General features: G+C 44.9%; 1 protein-coding gene across 2 annotated transcripts in view; it reads right to left on the bottom strand.

Annotated features, from left to right (window-relative positions):
• The window catches only part of GINM1 (glycosylated integral membrane protein 1), a 225,419-nt gene that overhangs the window by 38,428 nt on the left and 168,076 nt on the right, over positions 1 to 18,915 (bottom strand). The window contains exons 6-7 of one of the 2 annotated variants that reach the window (XM_086927294.1): positions 13,221 to 13,351; positions 10,838 to 11,001 (exon numbers count right to left, since the gene is read on the bottom strand). In XM_086927294.1, the coding sequence (XP_086783420.1) occupies positions 10,838 to 11,001; positions 13,221 to 13,351 (295 nt within the window). Of the gene's footprint in view, positions 1 to 10,837; positions 11,002 to 13,220; positions 13,355 to 18,915 lie in introns of both variants that reach the window. The other variant, XM_086927293.1, reaches the window with a different exon arrangement.

Raw genomic sequence — 18,915 nt, 5'->3', positions numbered from 1 at the left:
GACTAACAAGCCTATTAATGAATCAGAAGCCAGCTTTTACGAAGGACAATGACACAATCCAATGACAAATACAGGCGGAGAGTGGGCGAGGCTTCTATTCCAATACAACATGGCTTGCAGAACAGCGCATGCGCTGCCCAGGCTCGACCTAAAAATGGCATTGGTTTACTCCTGTTTGACCCTCTTCCTACTTTCCATCCACCTCATATTTTCTATTTCTCAGTACAGCCTCCTCTCAGTCTTATGGCTGTCTGCCTCAATCCTTATTCTGATTCTGCTGCAATTGGCTGATACCTCTTTTCATAGATCACAGCCTCTCCTCCTTCAATTGCTATCCCTGTAATCTAACATTACCTAATCACCACCAGCCCATCTATCTCAACATCCATTCACCTGAAACCACAGAGCCCCCGCTAATGATCAAACCTACCTGGTATTAATATATGACAATGTAACTGGAGTAAATGGATCCAATTTTTCTTGAGAGCAAGTTACTAATCACAATAACCAACAATAACCACGGCATTAACCACAATAACCACTGCATTAACGACTAACCCTGGGTTCCGGAGTAGCTTGCTACTCGCCATAAAACGCTTTGAAGCGTCATCAGGGGTAGAAAGTGCTATATACATCGAATTACAGTTACATTACAATGTCTGGATCAGTGGCAAACACTTTTTGAACCCAATCCCAATATTACCCTGCAAGCTATGTTCCCTTTAGGCTACGCGCTTTCCTGTGCCCAGACTCTCTCTGGGATCACCCTGGCCACTTACAAGCCCAGAAGGGATAATAAAAGGTAATTTTGCCAACGCCACCCGGAAGATGTGAAAAAGTCCTCTTTGACTTTTAGTGTGTGGCAGGCTGCACTACAGGAGGCCCAGGACATGCACCAAAGGCAAAGGGGATGCTGCTTCCTTTAATTCAAGAATGGAGGGTTTTGGAGCCAATCCAGGGCAGTGTGAAATAAACGTTGAACTGGATTATTTTGTTTCAAGACTTGGCAAATGCTTTTAATACCGAGCCTCTTATTTGTTCATTATCGCATACGAGATCTCCTTCAAATAGGTGAGTTCAGAGTGGCAATGGAGCAGGGCTGGTTTTAGGGCTGTGCTGTGTGCTCAGCAGTATTCAGGCAATAATATAAATGTCAAGATAACTGGTGCTGGAGAGAGATGGACCTTTTTTGTGTCAATTTTGACTCATCATAAAGTAGCTTATATGCCTGCTGCAAAGAAGGTGTAGCATGCAGATCACAGAACTGTATTTATATGGATATCACAGTGGGTTACTGCTTTTATCACAGAGATCCTTTTGTTTCTTGCAGTACATAAGTTACAATCCTAATATAGCATTGTGGATTTTGAACTGGCCTCAAAGAGCTGCATGCAGACTGCAAGGTACAGGTTAGAATGTTATGTTTTTCCCATCTTTCATTAACCTAATGTTACCCATAAGGGGTTGTTATGGTGGAAATATATTCTTATTAGTAAAGCCAACCCCAACTATTCTGATACGTTTTAAATCCTGAGTTTGTGCTTCTCCAGACCAAACACTCCTAACATATACTTCCTACTAGTATGGATGACATGTGATTCTTTCACCTTGTAATCCTCATTATTTTATGCAACATTTCCTACAGACTGATTTACACATGTATGATTCATTGTCTCTGTATAATGTGTGTGTGATGTAAAGTGCTCTGACACTATACTCTGGTGTGATAGCACTAAAAAATAAATGAAATGCACGTGGGAGAGGGGCTACGGAAAGATAAGGGGCGCTGTTGGAGGTTGGTAGTGAGTGAATCCATGGAGAATGAGGTTATGGGGGCGCCAGAAAAGACTGTTGCACCGGGCGCCACCAGTGCTTAAACTTGCCCTGCTATGGAGGTAGTGTGTTAATCATCGTGGTGTCATACCATATATACCATGGGTTTAATGTTTGTTAGTGCTACTTTTTAAAGATTTGCACTTGCCTCATTCCAATTAATAAATCGGTTCGCTTTTTTCTTTAACAAAGTGTACTTAATCACTTTGCAATGTTTTAATAGTGCCCCCTTAATTGGTATGTGAATTCTTAGTTTAAATATATGATTTTTTTAAACAAAAAATATTAAAGTTATTTTATTTAAAATTGAATAACTGTTTTTATCTTAATGTAAAGTTTATCACTGTACTTGGTGTTGAGCCAGGCTGGGCCCTGCACTTCTGCCGGCAGCCGCAGCTAGGGCAAGATCTATTTGTGCTGCTTTCCTCTGCTGGAAAGAGCCTGGGAGGTGTGATCAGTCAATGCTGAAAAACTAAGTAGAATTTTGGGCTTGGGTAGAAGGGTAACATAAGCCTTTCATCCTTCCGCGGTCGATAGGCTGTGCACCAATAAGTTGGATAACAGTTCCTCAAGGTATAACTTTTGGCTTTATGCTTCCGTTAGTGCAGATGACAACAAGTAGCCAGACATACATCCATTCCTACCCATGTGAAATAGAGTTCTACGAACCAGTCTTCTCTCAATAGTGGGCAGGGGTCAGCACAGGCGGTCGAGTTTGGAAGGCTCAGGGAGGGGCATGTCAGCACTGGGGCAGGAATATGAAGGACTATGAAGTAGCACGTCGGGACTGTGGATAACATCATGAGGGAATGGGGACATCAGCACTGAGCTCTGGAGGGCCCAATGAAGGAACCTTTTCACAGTTGGATGGAGTTGCAGCTCTTTGAAGAGGGGGACCTCAGCACATAGGCCTTGAAGGCTGATTTGCACTCCTACACACTGTCTTTCACACATTCTATCTTATGAAATGCACAGCATGCATATGCCCACAGTGAGGCTTACTCTAGTGAAGGTACCTTCCGAGGCCGGGAACATTCTGAGGTTGTAGGCCCCATAACACCTACAGTGGTTGGAAGCCAGTAGCCTGGAGCCAGGAGGTGGAGGAGTCTGGGCCACCCCGCATAGGAGCCAGAGGCTACTCGGACTGTGGGAGGTCATAAACAACGAGGGCTGTCCCACCGACTGCACAGGCCAAATTTTTATTCACTGGGTTTGTGCAGGAGCTTGTCAAGAGGTAGAAAAGAAAAGAGGACAATGAGACTCAGTGGAAGTTGCTAGATTAGGTGAAAAGACAGAGGAAATGAAGAAAAACAGAAGGTTGGAACACAGTAGTGTTGGAGAGAATGAGGTTGGGAGAGGAGGGGGCAACTATGGAGGAGTGATACTGAGGGGAGAAATAAAGAGAGATATGAAAGGATGAGTGAGAATCGGATGTGACAGACAATGAAGGCAGGGGAGTCACAGCGTTAAAAAATGGACAAAGGATATAGGAAAGACAAAATGAATAGAAAGATTGGAGAGCTGAGAAAATGTGAAAATATAAGAAGACCGGAAAAAAAGAAATGGTGTGGGATGGGAAAGCAGAATAATAGGACGTATAGAAATAACAGAAAGAAGGAGAGGGAAGAAGATTTGGGAGAGAAGGGAAATGGGAGATTTGAGTGAAGACAGAAAAGGGGGCTATATGGGGAGGATGAGCTACGGAAGCGAGATGGTAAAAAGGAAGTCGTGAATAAGCCAGAAATACGGTGGGAAAGAAAGAAAGGGGTGTGGAACATAAAAAGGAAAGAAAAAGGGAAGGAAAGAAGGAAGGATGGAAGAATGAGAAGAACAAAGAAAGGCCTAGGTAACATGAGGGGAGGGAAAAGGAGTGAAAGGGACAATAAGATGACTATCAGAACAACATCGAACCCACTAGGTCAATGGATTAATCTCCTTGGGAATTAACTGTATTTGTACAGTAGTTAAGGGGCTTTTCACATGGTTGCCAGGTAAAACCGGTCACGGGGGAAGGGGAGGTAGCAAACAAGGAGGTCAGAGATGAGGAATGAGATGAGTGGGAGAGAAGCAAAGTGAAGATATAGATTTGATAGAGAAAGGGTGGAATGAGAGCCAGGAAAGAGAGATTAGAGGGAGTTTGGGGAAGAGAGAATGGTAGGATGTAGATTGAAAAGAATGAGGCAGTATGAGGGAGAAGTGGAGGAGAGCGAAAAAGGAGAAAAAGGTGAGGAAGATTAAGGAGGAGCAAAGAGACAAGACAAAAACATAAAAAATGGATGAACGAGATAAGGACAAGCAATAGAGTGGAAGTAGATGGGGATAAGAAAACGTGTGAGGAGGAGAGAAGAGATTCATGGTGATAGCGAAGAGAGAGGAATGATATGTAGAATGATTCGGGCACCAGATTCAGTGTCACCAGTGCCCAGAGGTGCAAGGAACCCACTGCACCCCTGTAATGGGTGTCTTTTAATACCAACACAGAGGTGAGGAAGGTCATTTTTTTCTGGCTTATTTGAGGGTCCATGGTACCCTTGCTATGCCACTGTTTTTGTAGCTTGCATGTGGGATGTGCTTTCTTATTGAGTTGTTGTTTGTATTCTGCGCATGCAACCTTGTCTTCGGTGCACAAAGCACCTTTATTGCCGAACATTGATGAAAAATTAGAAGGAACATTGCCTGCAAGCACTTCTTTATTTAGAAAGCATTAAGTGCAAGGGCACAAGGTATTTCACACAAGTCTCTTGCTCCTGGCAGCACTCACTTGTCACATTAAACGGTATATTTAAGTCCTAGTTTTATCTTTTAAAGGAATATTAATGAGCTAAATGTTCCACTAACGAACTAAAAAGTAAACATGCAGCTCTACCGAGTGGTGGGTTCTAGTAAATATTGCAGGTAAATAAATACAGTGCTGAGCACAAATTAAGCACAAAATGCAAGGCACAGAGAGGCTCTGATTGTGCGCCAAGCTGCTGCCCAGAGGGACACTGAGTGATCAGGGACTCTTTCTCATCTGCAACAGCTCCCATACAGTTCCACATAGAAGGACAATGAATTCCTTTTGTATGAGCTGCATTCCAGGAAGCTGGTGTCCACGTCACAAGGAGCTCAGCTGAATACAGTCCCACCTTTCCTGCAGACCAGGCAGCCAATCAAAGGAAACCAGGATTTAATCCGTTATATCCCTTATCAATTTTGCCCAAAAATAAACAAAAAAATTATGTTTTTATAGGAAATATTATCTATTTGCTCTTTGGGCAGGTAAGGGTTACCAACAACATTCCTGTGAAGGGTCAGAGTTGCTTCACACACCATAAACATATTCACATATTCCATGAATACCCCTCCATTACCTAGGGCTTTTTAGCACTTTCAAGTAATAATTGAGCTGTAAATGCACTATTTTGCCCCATTTAAAAAAATAATCTAAGTTGTGTGTTCTGCCTCGTAGTCGGGCTTGGGCAATAATTTTTAGGTCTTGCCTACGCAACGCGCATGCTTTGCATAGTAGGGGACCTCATGTAATCGACTTGCTTTTGGGCCCAAAAACGTGCACGCGTTGCATTGTCATTAATGACAACGAGTACACGTGAATCGATCTACTTGCGGGAGCGCGCGCCGCAAATGGCAGCAATTATCGCTCCAGCAAGTGCAGGCCCCCCTCCCCCCTGCCTTCGCGCTTCCTCCTGCTGCCGCGCAAGCTTGTTTTTAATTGCTTTGGGGATAGAACTGCTCCTTTTAAGTTAAGAAAGCCACACGAGGGAGCTCTATTCCTTGTTTGCCCATGTGACTCAGGCTCCACCAATAAATTGTGAACCTGGCTCTGTATTCTTTCAGTGACCTTTATCTGTGCCACTACCAACATTTGTGAAGAACGGAGTTTGAACATTGCTTAAGAGAAACTCTGAACTGCTTAATTCGGGGGCCTCTGCTCCTCAGCAGTTAAAACTCTGAACCTTCTGGCAGCAGGCAGATCTCTGCAACAGCTCCTAAACCCTTTGAGCTATCCTGTTTAAATCAACCCCAAGTACAGTGGCTTAGCTGTGACGTGTTTCTGACTGCAGTTCCTTTTGTCGTACTCCATGTGTTCAACCTCCTGGGAAACTCCTCGTCCTGTTATTGTGTGAACGTCTGCAATTGGCCGGTTTAATAACAGGTTTACATGATGTTTTGCAATAAGCTGATGTGAAGTGCTAAAAGGGACTAAAAATGGCTTGTTTTATAAAGTTATTTCTGTCATGGCCTTGCGGCTTCACAGTGCAGTGATTCATAGGTGCTCTTGAACTACAACACAGCAATGCACAGGTTATCGACTTCAGAAGGATGAGTGTTTGGTTTGCCACGCTCCGGTTTCACACATGCAGGCTACACAATGATCTCAGCAGCAGATGCATAAACCTGTTGGCCTATTTCATTGCTTAGAGTTACCCTTCATCGATTTTAGGTCTGGCTTGACAGTGCAACTGTCACTTAACCTTTCAACATACATCAATATTTTTCTGCAGTTAATTGCTTCCACGCAACTACATATCCATCCCCATGTTGTTTACTTATAATGCTTCACATTACCAAACAACATTCATTTAAAGCCAGACCTAGTGGCATTGTTAATGCTTATTAGCGTTCGAAGCCCAAAAGTCGGTTTTAGAGTGAATACCCACCTACTGCGGCTTTATCCTACCTCAAACAATGCTTCTGTTGAGGGGAGGGGGGTGTGTGTGTTCGGGAATGTCAGTTTGGGGCGGAGTCAAGACTCTAAAATTCAAAGAAGTCAAGACAGGCCTGGGGCTGGAGATTCTTGTTTATTTTTGCACGTCGAAATCCCAGCGGAAACAGACCCTACAAAGTCTCAGAGTCCGTGCTCAGACACAGCACGCCATGTCACCCTGTTTGTAAAAACAGGCTCCAACCAGAGGATAACATCCTGGAGATACAAGCAAGGAAATAAAACAAGTATAAAAGAAAAACACGGTCCACCACGCTGCATCAACTCAATGCTGGATTGGACATTTTTCAGAAACATTTTATATGAGCGAGAGGAGCTGGAGTTTTTATGCCACTTTCCTGGCAGGATGCCTTTTAATTCATGATAAAAAAAATGATATGGACGTAAAGCGACACTTACCCAACCATGCCGCGCAGTCTCAGCTGTTGCGTTACAAACATCTGTAGGTGACGCGCTCATCTCCAATGCATGCGCGTCTCTGTCTAGCAAAGCACCGGAGGACACTTCATAACAAGCTGTCGCCATTGCACGAATTAAAATAAAAAGGGCTTACTGGCTTAATGAAGGAGACAGTGTAACGCCGCAAGTAAAAGATACAGTTCTGATGGGCAGTCACAAAAGGAGACAGGGCAGTTACAGGGTGGGACTAAGAAGCCTCATTATCAATCGGAAGCAAGCATTTACCATGGACAATGACGCCAGCTAATGAAAAATATGGGCGTACTGCCACTGCACTTCCACATCTGTCCCTACTACAATAAGCCTCGCAGAGCGAGCAGCGCATGCGCTGAAACACTAGGCTCGACCTACAAAAACCATGTAAGGGGCAGGGTATCATGGACCACAGGTCTGCAGGGGGTGTCCACAGGGTCCCCCACCCCACAGGTTACATTTTTTTATTATTTTTATACCCAAACCCGTGGTGGGCCGAGGTTGTTTGGGGACTGGGGAAGGGCTGGTAGCGTCATTTATTTCATAGGGGAGAGTGCTTGCCCAAGCCTCTATGAGGCCCTGGTGTGCCAGTCACCTAGGGCAAATTTCGTAATTGGGGTGGGGGCATGCAGCCAACCTCCCTGAGGCATGATATGCCCTTGGAGCCCCCTTTATGGGGCCAACTCCATCAAGGTGTCCCAGTGACCCAATCCCTGGACTGCTCCTGCCCGGCAGCTCCTGCCGGGGAGGAGCACACAAGTTTCTTTGAAACATAGAATTACTCCAGCTGCGTGGGAGCAATGGCGGTTCCCACCGTACCTGGGATGTGTGCTGGCAGGGGAACCAGTAGAGCTTTCAGTGCCTTGAGGCTCCCAGCAGCCCCCAACCTCACAGATGATGCGGGGTGCGAGGAGTGGGCGCCACACTACTGAATTTTATTTAAAAACCAATAAAGCAACCACAAAAAGCAAATAAATGTTGCGGGGAGCTCCAGGTGGGCAACGAGGCACCCAAAGTAAAAAAATAAATAAAAATAATATAGTATTGGCTGCTCCTGATTGAGGCATCTTGCATGGAGCCAATGAGGGCTGTGGGGCTCCCCCAGATCCTTCACCAAAAATTAACAATGTAGGTGTACCAGGTAGGTGACAGGGGCACTAAAAAAATAAGTACTTAAAATAACACCCCTTATATTGTAACATCACATATGCATCCTGTGAGAGACAGGAGTAAACTTGTTTCCCTGCCTGGGGAAGTGCAGGGAGGAAAACTGTGTCCTGGGTGGCTCCTTGGGACATAGTAAGTGAACTCCTGGGGCCTTTTAAGGTTCAGGGAGGGGGTCTTCACAGCCCCCTCTCCTTTTGTTACATTTTGGCCCCAGGGGATGGTGTCCCCGGGCCCTAATTAGGCTCAGGGAGGGGGGGTAGCATGCCCCCTTCCCTTCATATAATTGCACAACCCCAGGGGATGGTGTCCCTTGGGTCTTATTTGGCTTGGAAGTGGGACCACGCCACCCCTTCACCTTGACTAATGTGTGTACCCTGGCCACCTCCAGGGTTTGTTGTGGCGAAATGCACCGGACTGCATGCTTTTTGTTTTATAGATTTTGCTATGGATTCGTGGATCCACCACATATTTGCGTCAATTAAAAAAATAAAACGTTTCAGGCACTAGGTGTGGTTCCTCTGGGACCCCACCACCAGGCCTAAGGGATCAGGGGATCCCTATCCTGCCACCTTATGTTTCTTTGCATTTTTTTTAGGACTCAGTACTGAGTCCAAAAGGTGGCTCACAGCACTTTCTAGTTGATGTGGTGGCAGCAAATCAGATTTCAACAGGAGATCAGTTGGATCCCTGGAGACACAACGTCCCCAGATATACCATTTTTTTAGCATTAATTGCTCAAAAAACTTTGAACGGATTTACACCAAATCACAAAAATCACTCTTTCATTACCGGGACCTAGCTTTCTGCCAAATTTGGTGCAAATCTCTTCAGCGGTTTGGGTTGTAGTGGTGTCTAAATTTCCTATGGAAAAATGAATGGGGAAAACGCATTTGGGACCCCCCTTTTTGTCCTCAGCTCCCACTTGATGGATCACTCTGAAACTTTCCATGTAGAAACTAGTCAAAAAGATACCACTTTTTAGAAAGTTTTGTGGTGATTCGTCAAACTGTGCCAGTTAGCAACACAAAAAATGCATTTCCTCTGGAAACATGATCCAAGCTATAACTAATATATAAAGATATATATATTCACTGAAAAAAACAAAGGTTACAGGGACGTTATAGTTGGGTTCATATTATACACACGCCATAGACATTCAGCAGTTATAGTTATCCTAAGTAACTATAACTCATGCCTCGTTCATGCAGTTTTCTTATCAATAATTTCAATGCAAATGTTGCAGTGATATCATTAATGAAGCCATATAAGCCATCATGAGTGACATAATATTTGAGGTAATTAGCAGTGCCTGGTGAGAGCACAAGCTATAGTCACCTTAGGGCACAAGTTATAGTTACTTGGGATGACTAGAACTGTTGAACTTCCACGGTTTTGTTTTTGTAGAATCTGACCCTAAATATAACACCTGTCATCTTTGTTTTTTTAGTGAATTTCTACGGTTTGTATAGCCATTTCCTAACTATAAAGTCCCTGTAACCTTTGGTTTTGTGTGAGTGGGTGTTGTAACTCTGAGGATGTGCAAGTAAGTGTGTTCGTGGGTGTAGTAGTGGTTTTGTGGGCCTGTGATTGGCTGTATGGGCCTTTGAGTGGTTGTGTGAATGTGAGTGGGTGTGTAAGCGGTTGTGTGAGTGGTAGTTTTGGGGGGGGTGCAAGTGGCTTTGTAGGTCTGTGAATGCATGTGGTAGTGGTTTTGTGGGTGAGTGCGAGTGGTTGAATGGATGTGCAAGCAGGTGTGTAAATGAGTGGGAGTGTGAGTGACTGTGTGGGTCTGTGAGTGGGTGTGGTTGTGGGTCTGAGAGGGGGTGTGGTATTGGGGTTGTGAGTGGTGTGTACGTGGCTGTATGGGTATGTGAGTGGATGTGTCAGTGATTCTGTGGATGGGTATCTGAGAGAGTGTGGAAGTGCCTGTGTGTAATTCTCTGAGTCAGTGAGGGGATGTGTGAGAGGGTGTATGGCTGTATGAGTAGGTTTGCGAGTGGTTGTATAAGTGGGTATATATGTCTTTTTAAATCACGGCTTTACAAGAGGGGGGGGTCGCTGAGTGCTGCAGTGGATCTGTGGATTCTTGTACACAAATAATAAAATGTTTTTGGGCAATTTCTTGTCCATGAGGGGTCGCTCAAAGAACCCCTCCCTAAGTCCCATGAGGACAGGATACCTTTATATTGACCTCTTCTATCCAAATTTTACTTTATCACCCCAACCCCATCAGAACGTGTCCTAATTCACAAAATGGCAGCCACAACTTTTCTCTCAGGTTGCAGCCAGCCAATCAAAGCATTGCTGTTGGCACGTGGATCCATGTCTAGTTATGCATAAGTCTTTTTTCTTTAATAACTCCCAAAACTACTTAAAAGATTTACACCAAATTGCAAAAAGCACTCCTTCTGGACAAAGATCTAACTTTCTGCCAAATTTGGTGAAATTCCGTTCACCTGTTTGGGCTGTAGTTGTGTCCAACATCCATATGGGAAACTGCATGGGGGAAATGTGTTTTAGGAACCCCCCTTTTTCTCGGCCCCAGTTTAACTGATCACCCCAACACTTTATAGGCAGCACCTAAAGTGAGTCAGCTCAGCAGACAAGACTTACAGTCAAGTACAATAAATTCAGTTTACACATCCCGCAAACATTTGTTGCACAGTAATGGATACGTACTTGTTTTCACAGGATGGTATACAAAGTTGCAGAAGATGAAGGATAACGGAAGCTACTATGCATCCTACTGCCACCACTTGCATAAATTTGAACATCACTGGCAAGACTGCTAGCCAGAAGACAGAGAGCTCATTTCTGAAATCATCCACCCACTTGCACATCACCTGAAGATGAAATAATGTGTGTTAAAAGCTTAAGTCAAACTCTTTTAAATTGAAACATATTGCACAATTCACACTACTGCTCACACAGAAGGAAAAGTTTCTTACCGGCAATCCTATTTCTTGTCCAGGGTAATCCACATCAAAATCAATAGCCCTATGTAATATGTGCAAGTTCTCTTAGTACAAAAAAGTGCACATACATAGAAAAAATGAGTTTGCATCCTAAAAAAGGTTATAAATGGGCAATTGTCATTTACATTTCATTTTTGAAAAATATCTCCAATAATCAGTGCTTATGACTCTTAATGAAGTACCCTTGAAAGAGAAATGCAATTTATGATAGCAGTACATAGATTTGACAGGCCTTTAAGGCTTTAAAAAGTGCCTTCTAAGAGCACAATCACTTATATGGAATGAGCCAAAAAACAAGCTAAAGTAGTCAGAGTGCACTGATTTCCACTGCCCCCACGGGCCACCATACTTGGATACAAGTGACAAAGTACAAGGTAAACGAGGGGAGTTAGGATTGAGGGATGGGTGTGAATCTTAAAGATGTCAACGCTGGAGAACTGTACTTTGAGATAACTAATTTCCTACAGTGAGTATTTAATAGATGAATATACTTGAATTAGTGTAGGAAGCAGAAGAAATCCTATACTAGTGTGACAGTAGACCATGAGAAACAAGGTTCACTGGAAAAGATGGTGTGATACCTTTCTCACTGTCGATTCTCACCACCTCTGCAATCAAACCGTAATGTTTTGTCTAACTGTGGCCGCTCTTTCAAATAGCTGCTCCACATAGGTCAGTGGCAGTTTGGTGTGGAGAGCTGCTGTTGTTACTACACTGCAAGCACGTGGCAGAGGGTGAGAAAGACTACTATCCATTTTACAATCCTCTGGTTGAAGAGGAGATGTACTTAAAGAGGCAAACAGCTGGCAGATCTTTATGACTATGCAGAGATTACAGTACCATTCTGCTGCACCTTTGCAGAGAATGCAGCGCCCTTTCCGCTCCTCGGGAAGCGCCTCTGAAAGTGGCTTTCAGTATGACAGGCTCAAAGGTAAACCCCCATGTGGAAGGAATTTCAAACTGGTGTGCAAAACTAGCTTTGTGGAATTTGAGAAAGGGGCCCTTGATTGTAAAAGTCTGCATCCCACTGACCCCTCCAAGAGGTTAGGGTTAGGAATAAACAGGCTTCAAGGAAACGTACTTAATATGCATCTAATGAACAGCATCCAACGGGTTATTCCTAAATTAGGCAGAACTGCATTCAGTACCATAACGGAAGAACAATCTTAATAGCCTCTTCACAAGCTCTTTTAGCAACCTTCATGAAAAGAGGGATGGCTGCTCCCACAAGGGGCACCACATTGAAACCTATTCGACTCCCAACTGGGTCACATGAAGCAGGTAATATAATATATGATGAGGCAAACACTGGGTGTAGTAAGGGTTTTGCTGGGCACCACATACAGAATCTCACTCCTTTACCTTGATATGTTTTCATGTTGAGGTCGCTCCACCAACCCTAGGATTTGTCTGTTTTCTGTGAAGATGTTTAAATGGGCCAATTCACTGGGAAGGACTCCCAGATAAAAGGAAAAGTACACATGAAGATTTACACCTCTGCTTGAACAAACTTTTTTACCAGATTGCAATTCCTACACACTGTACACTAGGAGACCTGGGCAAGCACAAGTTTCCAGGCACGCCAATGAGAATGCAGTTTACCATTTTTACAAGTTGTTACTATAGCAAAAAGGAATTGTACCCAGTATATAATTCTGCATTCTGTAAAAACAGTCCAAAGGGTAAATTCATATTTCCTTTTTTTCACGAGGAAAACATTTTCCCAAAGGAGAAATGCCTTTGCCCTATTTCCATGCCTTTTTGTACCCTCTTGGTTAAAACACTTCAGATTGAGGTCCAACCACAATGCATCCGAAAGGCTATTACTACACCAGGAAAGGGGGCAAATGCTTGCCTATTCGCACACATCTGTGACCTGATCTCATCGTATTGCAATGCCATGAACAGACAGGTTTATTCCTCTACCGTTTAAATACACATGTTGACAATCTCAGTTCCTTTGCAGAAAACAAAATGGGTCATATTTTGCAACAATCTATGGTTTCTCGACTGTTTTTAGTCTGACAAAAGATGGTTGCTGAAATCCAAATTTCGAAGTGTAAACTCGTAATGAACTGTACAGTTACCTTGTAAGAATCTGGAGGCTCAGCTCTCAGAGGCGTTTCTGGTAATTTCCCAGCAGAAGGCTCTTCATCAACTGTAGTTTCCACAAGCCTGGAAAGATACTGGCTCGTAGTTTGCAGCGGCCCAAGGACATCTACTAAAAAGAGAAAATGGGCAAACCTATTAGTGTGCATCTCACAGGTTGAGTTCATCTAAAGTCCTTCCTTTACAAAATACAGACTATGTTCTTTTTTGATGGAGCTACAATTGAAGGCATTCTGGAAATCAACCAATAACATGAAAAACTCCCAACTAAAAAGCCTTCAGAATCGGAGCCATATCTCGCCCAATGAAACACTTCTGCTAACCAAAACTGGTTCAGGTTGTTGAGATCCAACAACAGCCAGCCTGGTGTCTTCATTTGGGCTGGAACCATTGCTATGGCATCCAGTGTTTATTGATATCTTGGAAGCAATAAAGTTTCACCCAATTTCATAACTGATTAACACATTGGTATTGGTCAATGAGAGTCTACTGGCGGTGGAACAAAAAGAATCCCTTTGACCCCCTCACTGGGTATGTGTGGTTATTGATGACTGCCATGAAATCGGCCTGCTTTCTCAGTGGAATCCGAGGATGTTTTTCTGCAGGACGTATAGACTCGGGGGTGAAGTATTAGGCACTTACCTTCGGTAATGATATTTATGAGGGATACTCAGACTACTTCCAGATTCCTCACCTCTTGAATCTCCCTCAGGCACCACAACGAATCTGAAAAAGGTGAAATAGCTCTCCTACAATGGCAGGTGGTGCCTCAGCTCCTGCTCTTCTTCGGTGTCTCCATGGAAGTTGCATCCCAAAGCCAATATGGTGCCATCCTGTGACTTTGACATCAGTTCCCATCCAGGAGTGACTAAATTGGAAGGAATGTAGTGCACTGGGAACATTATTAAACATACAAAATGACTTCTCAGAGTTGGTAGAGATTGGGGGGGGGGTCTTGTTGAGGAATCTGCAGGTATATAGAGTATTCACCAGAAATATTACTATAGGTAAGTAAGAAAAATACCATTACTATAGGTAAATAATGTATTCTTATGACGGATACTCCTACTTGCATATTCCTGACCTCATGCCTCAATACTAAAAAGTACTCTACCGGAGGAGGGAATTACATTTAGAAACTTGCAATACATACACAAAAAGACATCCATTACTGCAAGTACCGGGCCGAGGCAATACTGTCTGGCAAGAAAAAGAACATTATCCCTCATTACAGTCTAACCACTTCTCTGTTGGGAACGCTCCTGGACAATGCCCAAAGCTTGGCTTTTGCCACAGCAACGTCAGCCTGATAGCCCCCACAAAACAGAACGGAAACCAAAGAGTATGGAAAGAAGAAGCACTCTGTGTTACAAACGCCAAAATGTTGGCTGGAATTAAATAAATGGTGTAAACACCTGTCAAAACCTGTAGCTCAAAAACAAGCCAAACATGTAGAAGGAGGTGTGGCTTAATAGCCAGAGCTACTGAATTTGCAATAGGGTAACCAGATGTGTGTATGTCAGAGAGAGAGAGAGAGTGTGTGTGTGTGTGTGTGTGTGTGTGTGTGTGTGTGTGTGTGTGTGTGTGTGTGTGTGTGTGTGTGTGTGTGTGTGTGTGTGTGTGGGTGTGTGTGTGTGTGTGTGTGTGTGTCAGAGAGAGAGAGGGTGATTGTGTATGTGTCTGTGTACATGCAATCATCAAATAGAGCAGTCATAAATTGATAGGTGGGCCAGAAACAAGAACCCATCAGAACAAGACACCACTAAGGCCAGAGAAATATCTAAGAGAAAGAAAGTGAGGATCAGGATCACTAAGCAGACAAAAGGCAGACAAAAGGGAAACCCCAGCAATCCTTATTTATTCAAAGACGATCAGAATTGTGCCAGAACTGGTAGCCCTGGCTGGAGTAAAACCCTCTCTACCTCGGGACACTAAGCAAAACGCATTCTATACATCATATACGATATCTAAAGAGGCAAAATGCAACAAAACTGATGACCATCACTTTTATCAAACTAGCCCCAATCAGTAGACAGACATAAAGGTTTGAATGAAGAACCTATCACTCCCAAACGAGAGGAGATCCTTCAGGACCAGAAATGGAACTTGAGCGGGGTCCACAACAGGAACAGAAAAAAACATAAGTATGCCTGCAGCACTGGAGGAGAGCTGGCCACCAGTGCAGGGCTTATCTCCATCCGATCCGAAGACTAGGAGCAGGCTTGCCAATAATACTTCCTCCCACGAATGGGAGCAATGGTGAGAGGAAAAATAGTCTTTTGTCTGATACTTGAACTTGGTGCAAAGCCATCCTCCTGTACTTGTCTCGATGACAGGATTGCTCGTTCCCTCCTAAGTTTTGATAGCCATCCAGTACATGAAGCCACAATGCTAAGAAGACCTTGAGGCATGCACAGGATTCATTAGAGTGACAGGAATGTAATGTCTGTAATCCTGGCCTTTTGTCTGTCACATTTTTCCTGCAGGCACTGCAAAAGAAATTTTGTAGCAAAAATTCCAATGGAGATCGGATGGCGTGGAAAAAAAAACTAATGTCCAAGCTCGAATGGAATGGCAAGTTAGGGGGCGCCAAAGTTGCTCTGGCACCACCGACCAATATAGGGGATCTATTTCAACTTTTAGGTATCCCGTCTGTCACTTGAAGGAGATTCATAAGGTGAGGCATATGCAGATAGAAGTATCCATAAAAATGTTTGGTGAAAGTAATTTCCAAATGTTTGAAAAATATCTGACTTTAAAATCTTTGAAGTCTTCAGAGATTGTTATTTAGAAAAAAGTGGACCGGCGAGCATTTGACATTTTTGCCTTATCTATTATAGTTTTACACTAGGCCAGTACCTTACAAGTGAATAGAAAGAAAAGAGTGATACCAAAAAAAGGTATTTCAAATTACTTGTGCTTGTATGTTGTGGAGGAACGAAGTGCACAGACTACCACTCATAACCCTATTGGTGCTGTCATATTTATTTACTTGTAACGTTCAGAAAGACTAATAGATATTTCTCCTTCAGTTTCTCTAGGAAGAACTCTGAAAACATGGTTATCCAAATCCTAAACAGAGTAGCAGGATGGTCCAATAGTTGTGTTATTTTGTGTCGACTGAATAGAAGCAATTTAATGTGATTTCTTAACTTAGTTTTGCCCAAGCTTTTGCTTGGCGAACACACAACTAAACTTTAAGATTTCCCATTACTGCAAAAGTGCTTTCTTTAAGATTTGTGAATTTTATGGACAAACCACTTTCAATATGGCAGGCAGGAACTCAGTGAGGTCAATTCCCAGCTGATAAAAACAAGCATTTGCAATGCAATAGGTCTCGCATTAATTAAGTTTGCGCTATTGGCATTGCTAAATATTGCAATACCAATTGCAACAAAAGTCTATTAATTGTAGGCAAAAAAAAGTGTATTTATTTTTGTAGCAATGGTGGCATGCTGCGCTTGAGATGAATATGTTTAAAAGTAAAGTGCTCCATACTGCGATTGCTACAATAGTTAATTGTGGATGCGTTAACAATTGATGTGTGCACTGATGGCTGGTGGTGTGAGTGCCTGTAGAAATTGTGCACTGATGGCTGGAGGTGTGTGTGCCTGGTGGAAGTGTGCACTGCCGGCTGGTGGTGTGTGTGCCTGGTGGAAGCGTGCATTGACAACTGGTGGTGTGTGTGCCTGGTGAAAGTGTGCACTGACAGCTGTTGGTGTGTGCCTGGTGAAAGCGTGCACTGATGGCTGGTGGTGGTGTGTGCCTGGTGAAAGCGTGCACTGACGCTGGTGGTGTGTGTGTGCCTAGTGAAAGCATGCACTGACGTCTGGTGGTGTATGCCTGGTGGTAGCATGCACAAACGGCTGGTGGTGTTTGTGACCAGTGAAAACGTGCACTGATGGCTGGTCGTGCTTGTGCCCGGTGAAAGTGTGCATGGACGACTGATGGTGTCTGTGCCTGGTGAAAGTGTGCACTGACGGTGTGGTTGTGTGTGTGTGGTTGTGGTTGTATGTGTGGTTGTATGGGTGGTTGTGTGTGTGTGGTTTTGTGTGTGTGTGTGTGTGTGTGATTGCGTGTATGTGTGGTTGTGTGTGTGGTTGTGTGTGATCACTATAGTGACCTAAGTGCCCCTCCCCCTCAACGCAGCCAGCCCCTACGAGCCTACCCCCAATCAACACCCGGTGATCTCAGGTGAGCAAACTCCGTCACTGCACTACCATGAACAACTCCCCAAACCTTTCCCCCCATTATTCTCGGTGACCGCATTCTCCAGGCTCCATCCCCTCGCGACTCGTGTGACTTTACTACCGCGATCTCGTCTCCAGGTTAACTAAATGGAGAACTTACTTCCGTGCCCCACCCGCCCCTCTCCACCCCAGTGATCTAGCCCCCACTTCCCCGCTCGCTGATCTCGCTTTTCAGGTGCCCTACGAACCAGGTGCCATCCTTCGGTGACCTCACTCCTCATCCCTGGATATCCCCACCCACCTCCAGCCCTCATACATTCCTTGCATATTTCTCGCAGATACCGGGTTATTTTTACCCCGTGTGCGGAAGAACCGGCGGGGGTGTGACCCAGACGGCAGTGGGGGCGGGAAGAGTATGGCACCTCATTCCAGCTGCTCCCCCTGAGCCCGGTCTCGGAGGGTGCAAAGCTGACCCTGCTTTGCCAATGCTGCCCAGGGCAGGGTGTGTGCTGCAGCTGCTCGGTACCTGTGAGTGAAGCCTGCACTACTAGTCTACTCCTGACTGTGCTGTTCCTGTCGAGTGTATGAGGGACGCTCAAATCGCCATTGCCTGCGCTATACTTCTCTAGGGCATGTGAGGGAAGTTCGCTCTCGCACTACGTGTTTGAAGCTTGCGATCCCATTACTCGCTATAATTGGTCTGTTCGAGTGTGGGACGCTTGCACCCTAGTTGTCCGCTCTGCCCTGTTTTATGCCAGGTAAGCCCTGCTATCTCGCCTCACCCCTGCCCCTCACCACGACTCAGCCCCGCGTGTGGTAAGTGGGAGCCCCGTCAGTGCTGAGAGTGCAGTCACTGGCAGTAAGGCCAACTGTAAAGTGTCTGTCGGTTCCCATACACCTGTGTGGGAAATGGGGGAGGGGTTCTACGACCTAAGGGGAGGGTGGGGGGGCAGCCTGGGCCCGCTCTCCATGCCACCTCTGAGCTCGGAATGTCCCCGGTAGGGGGGGTTGGGGGAGGACTCCTGGTGACTCACGCTCAGCTGACAGGAAGCGGACAGGCAGCAGTCCCAACCTCACCGCAGGAATGTGTCCGCCCGCCGGGCCTCAGCGTACCCGCGTGAAGGACGTCAGCAAGGGGCGGCCTTTCCCCACCCACTTGGGTCACGGCTGCCATGCTGGGCGGAGCCCCGGCCTTGTCAGACGAGGAGGGAGCATGACAGTGTACAACAATTACACCGCGTTCATGGTGTGGGGGGAGCTTCCGGAGGCCTGCAAGGCGCTCGGGTCTGACTGCACCAGAAGCTCACGGGTGTCGGAAGAACTGCAGCACGCTTGCTGTCCCTTGGCCTATTTCACGTTATTGCCTGGGACGGAGTTTTGCTCAAGCATAGGTAGTTGTGGCGTGCAGATAGTGACTTGACTAAAGCATAAAAAAAATCAGCTACACACGAAAGACAAAAGAAAGGATTACCTTCAAGTATAC

The sequence above is a fragment of the Lissotriton vulgaris genome, chromosome 6 (assembly GCF_964263255.1).
Source record: "Lissotriton vulgaris chromosome 6, aLisVul1.2, whole genome shotgun sequence".
NCBI lineage: Eukaryota > Metazoa > Chordata > Amphibia > Caudata > Salamandridae > Lissotriton > Lissotriton vulgaris.
The sequence above is the reverse complement of the archived record's forward strand: the minus strand, read 5'-3'. Positions and strand labels throughout refer to the sequence as shown.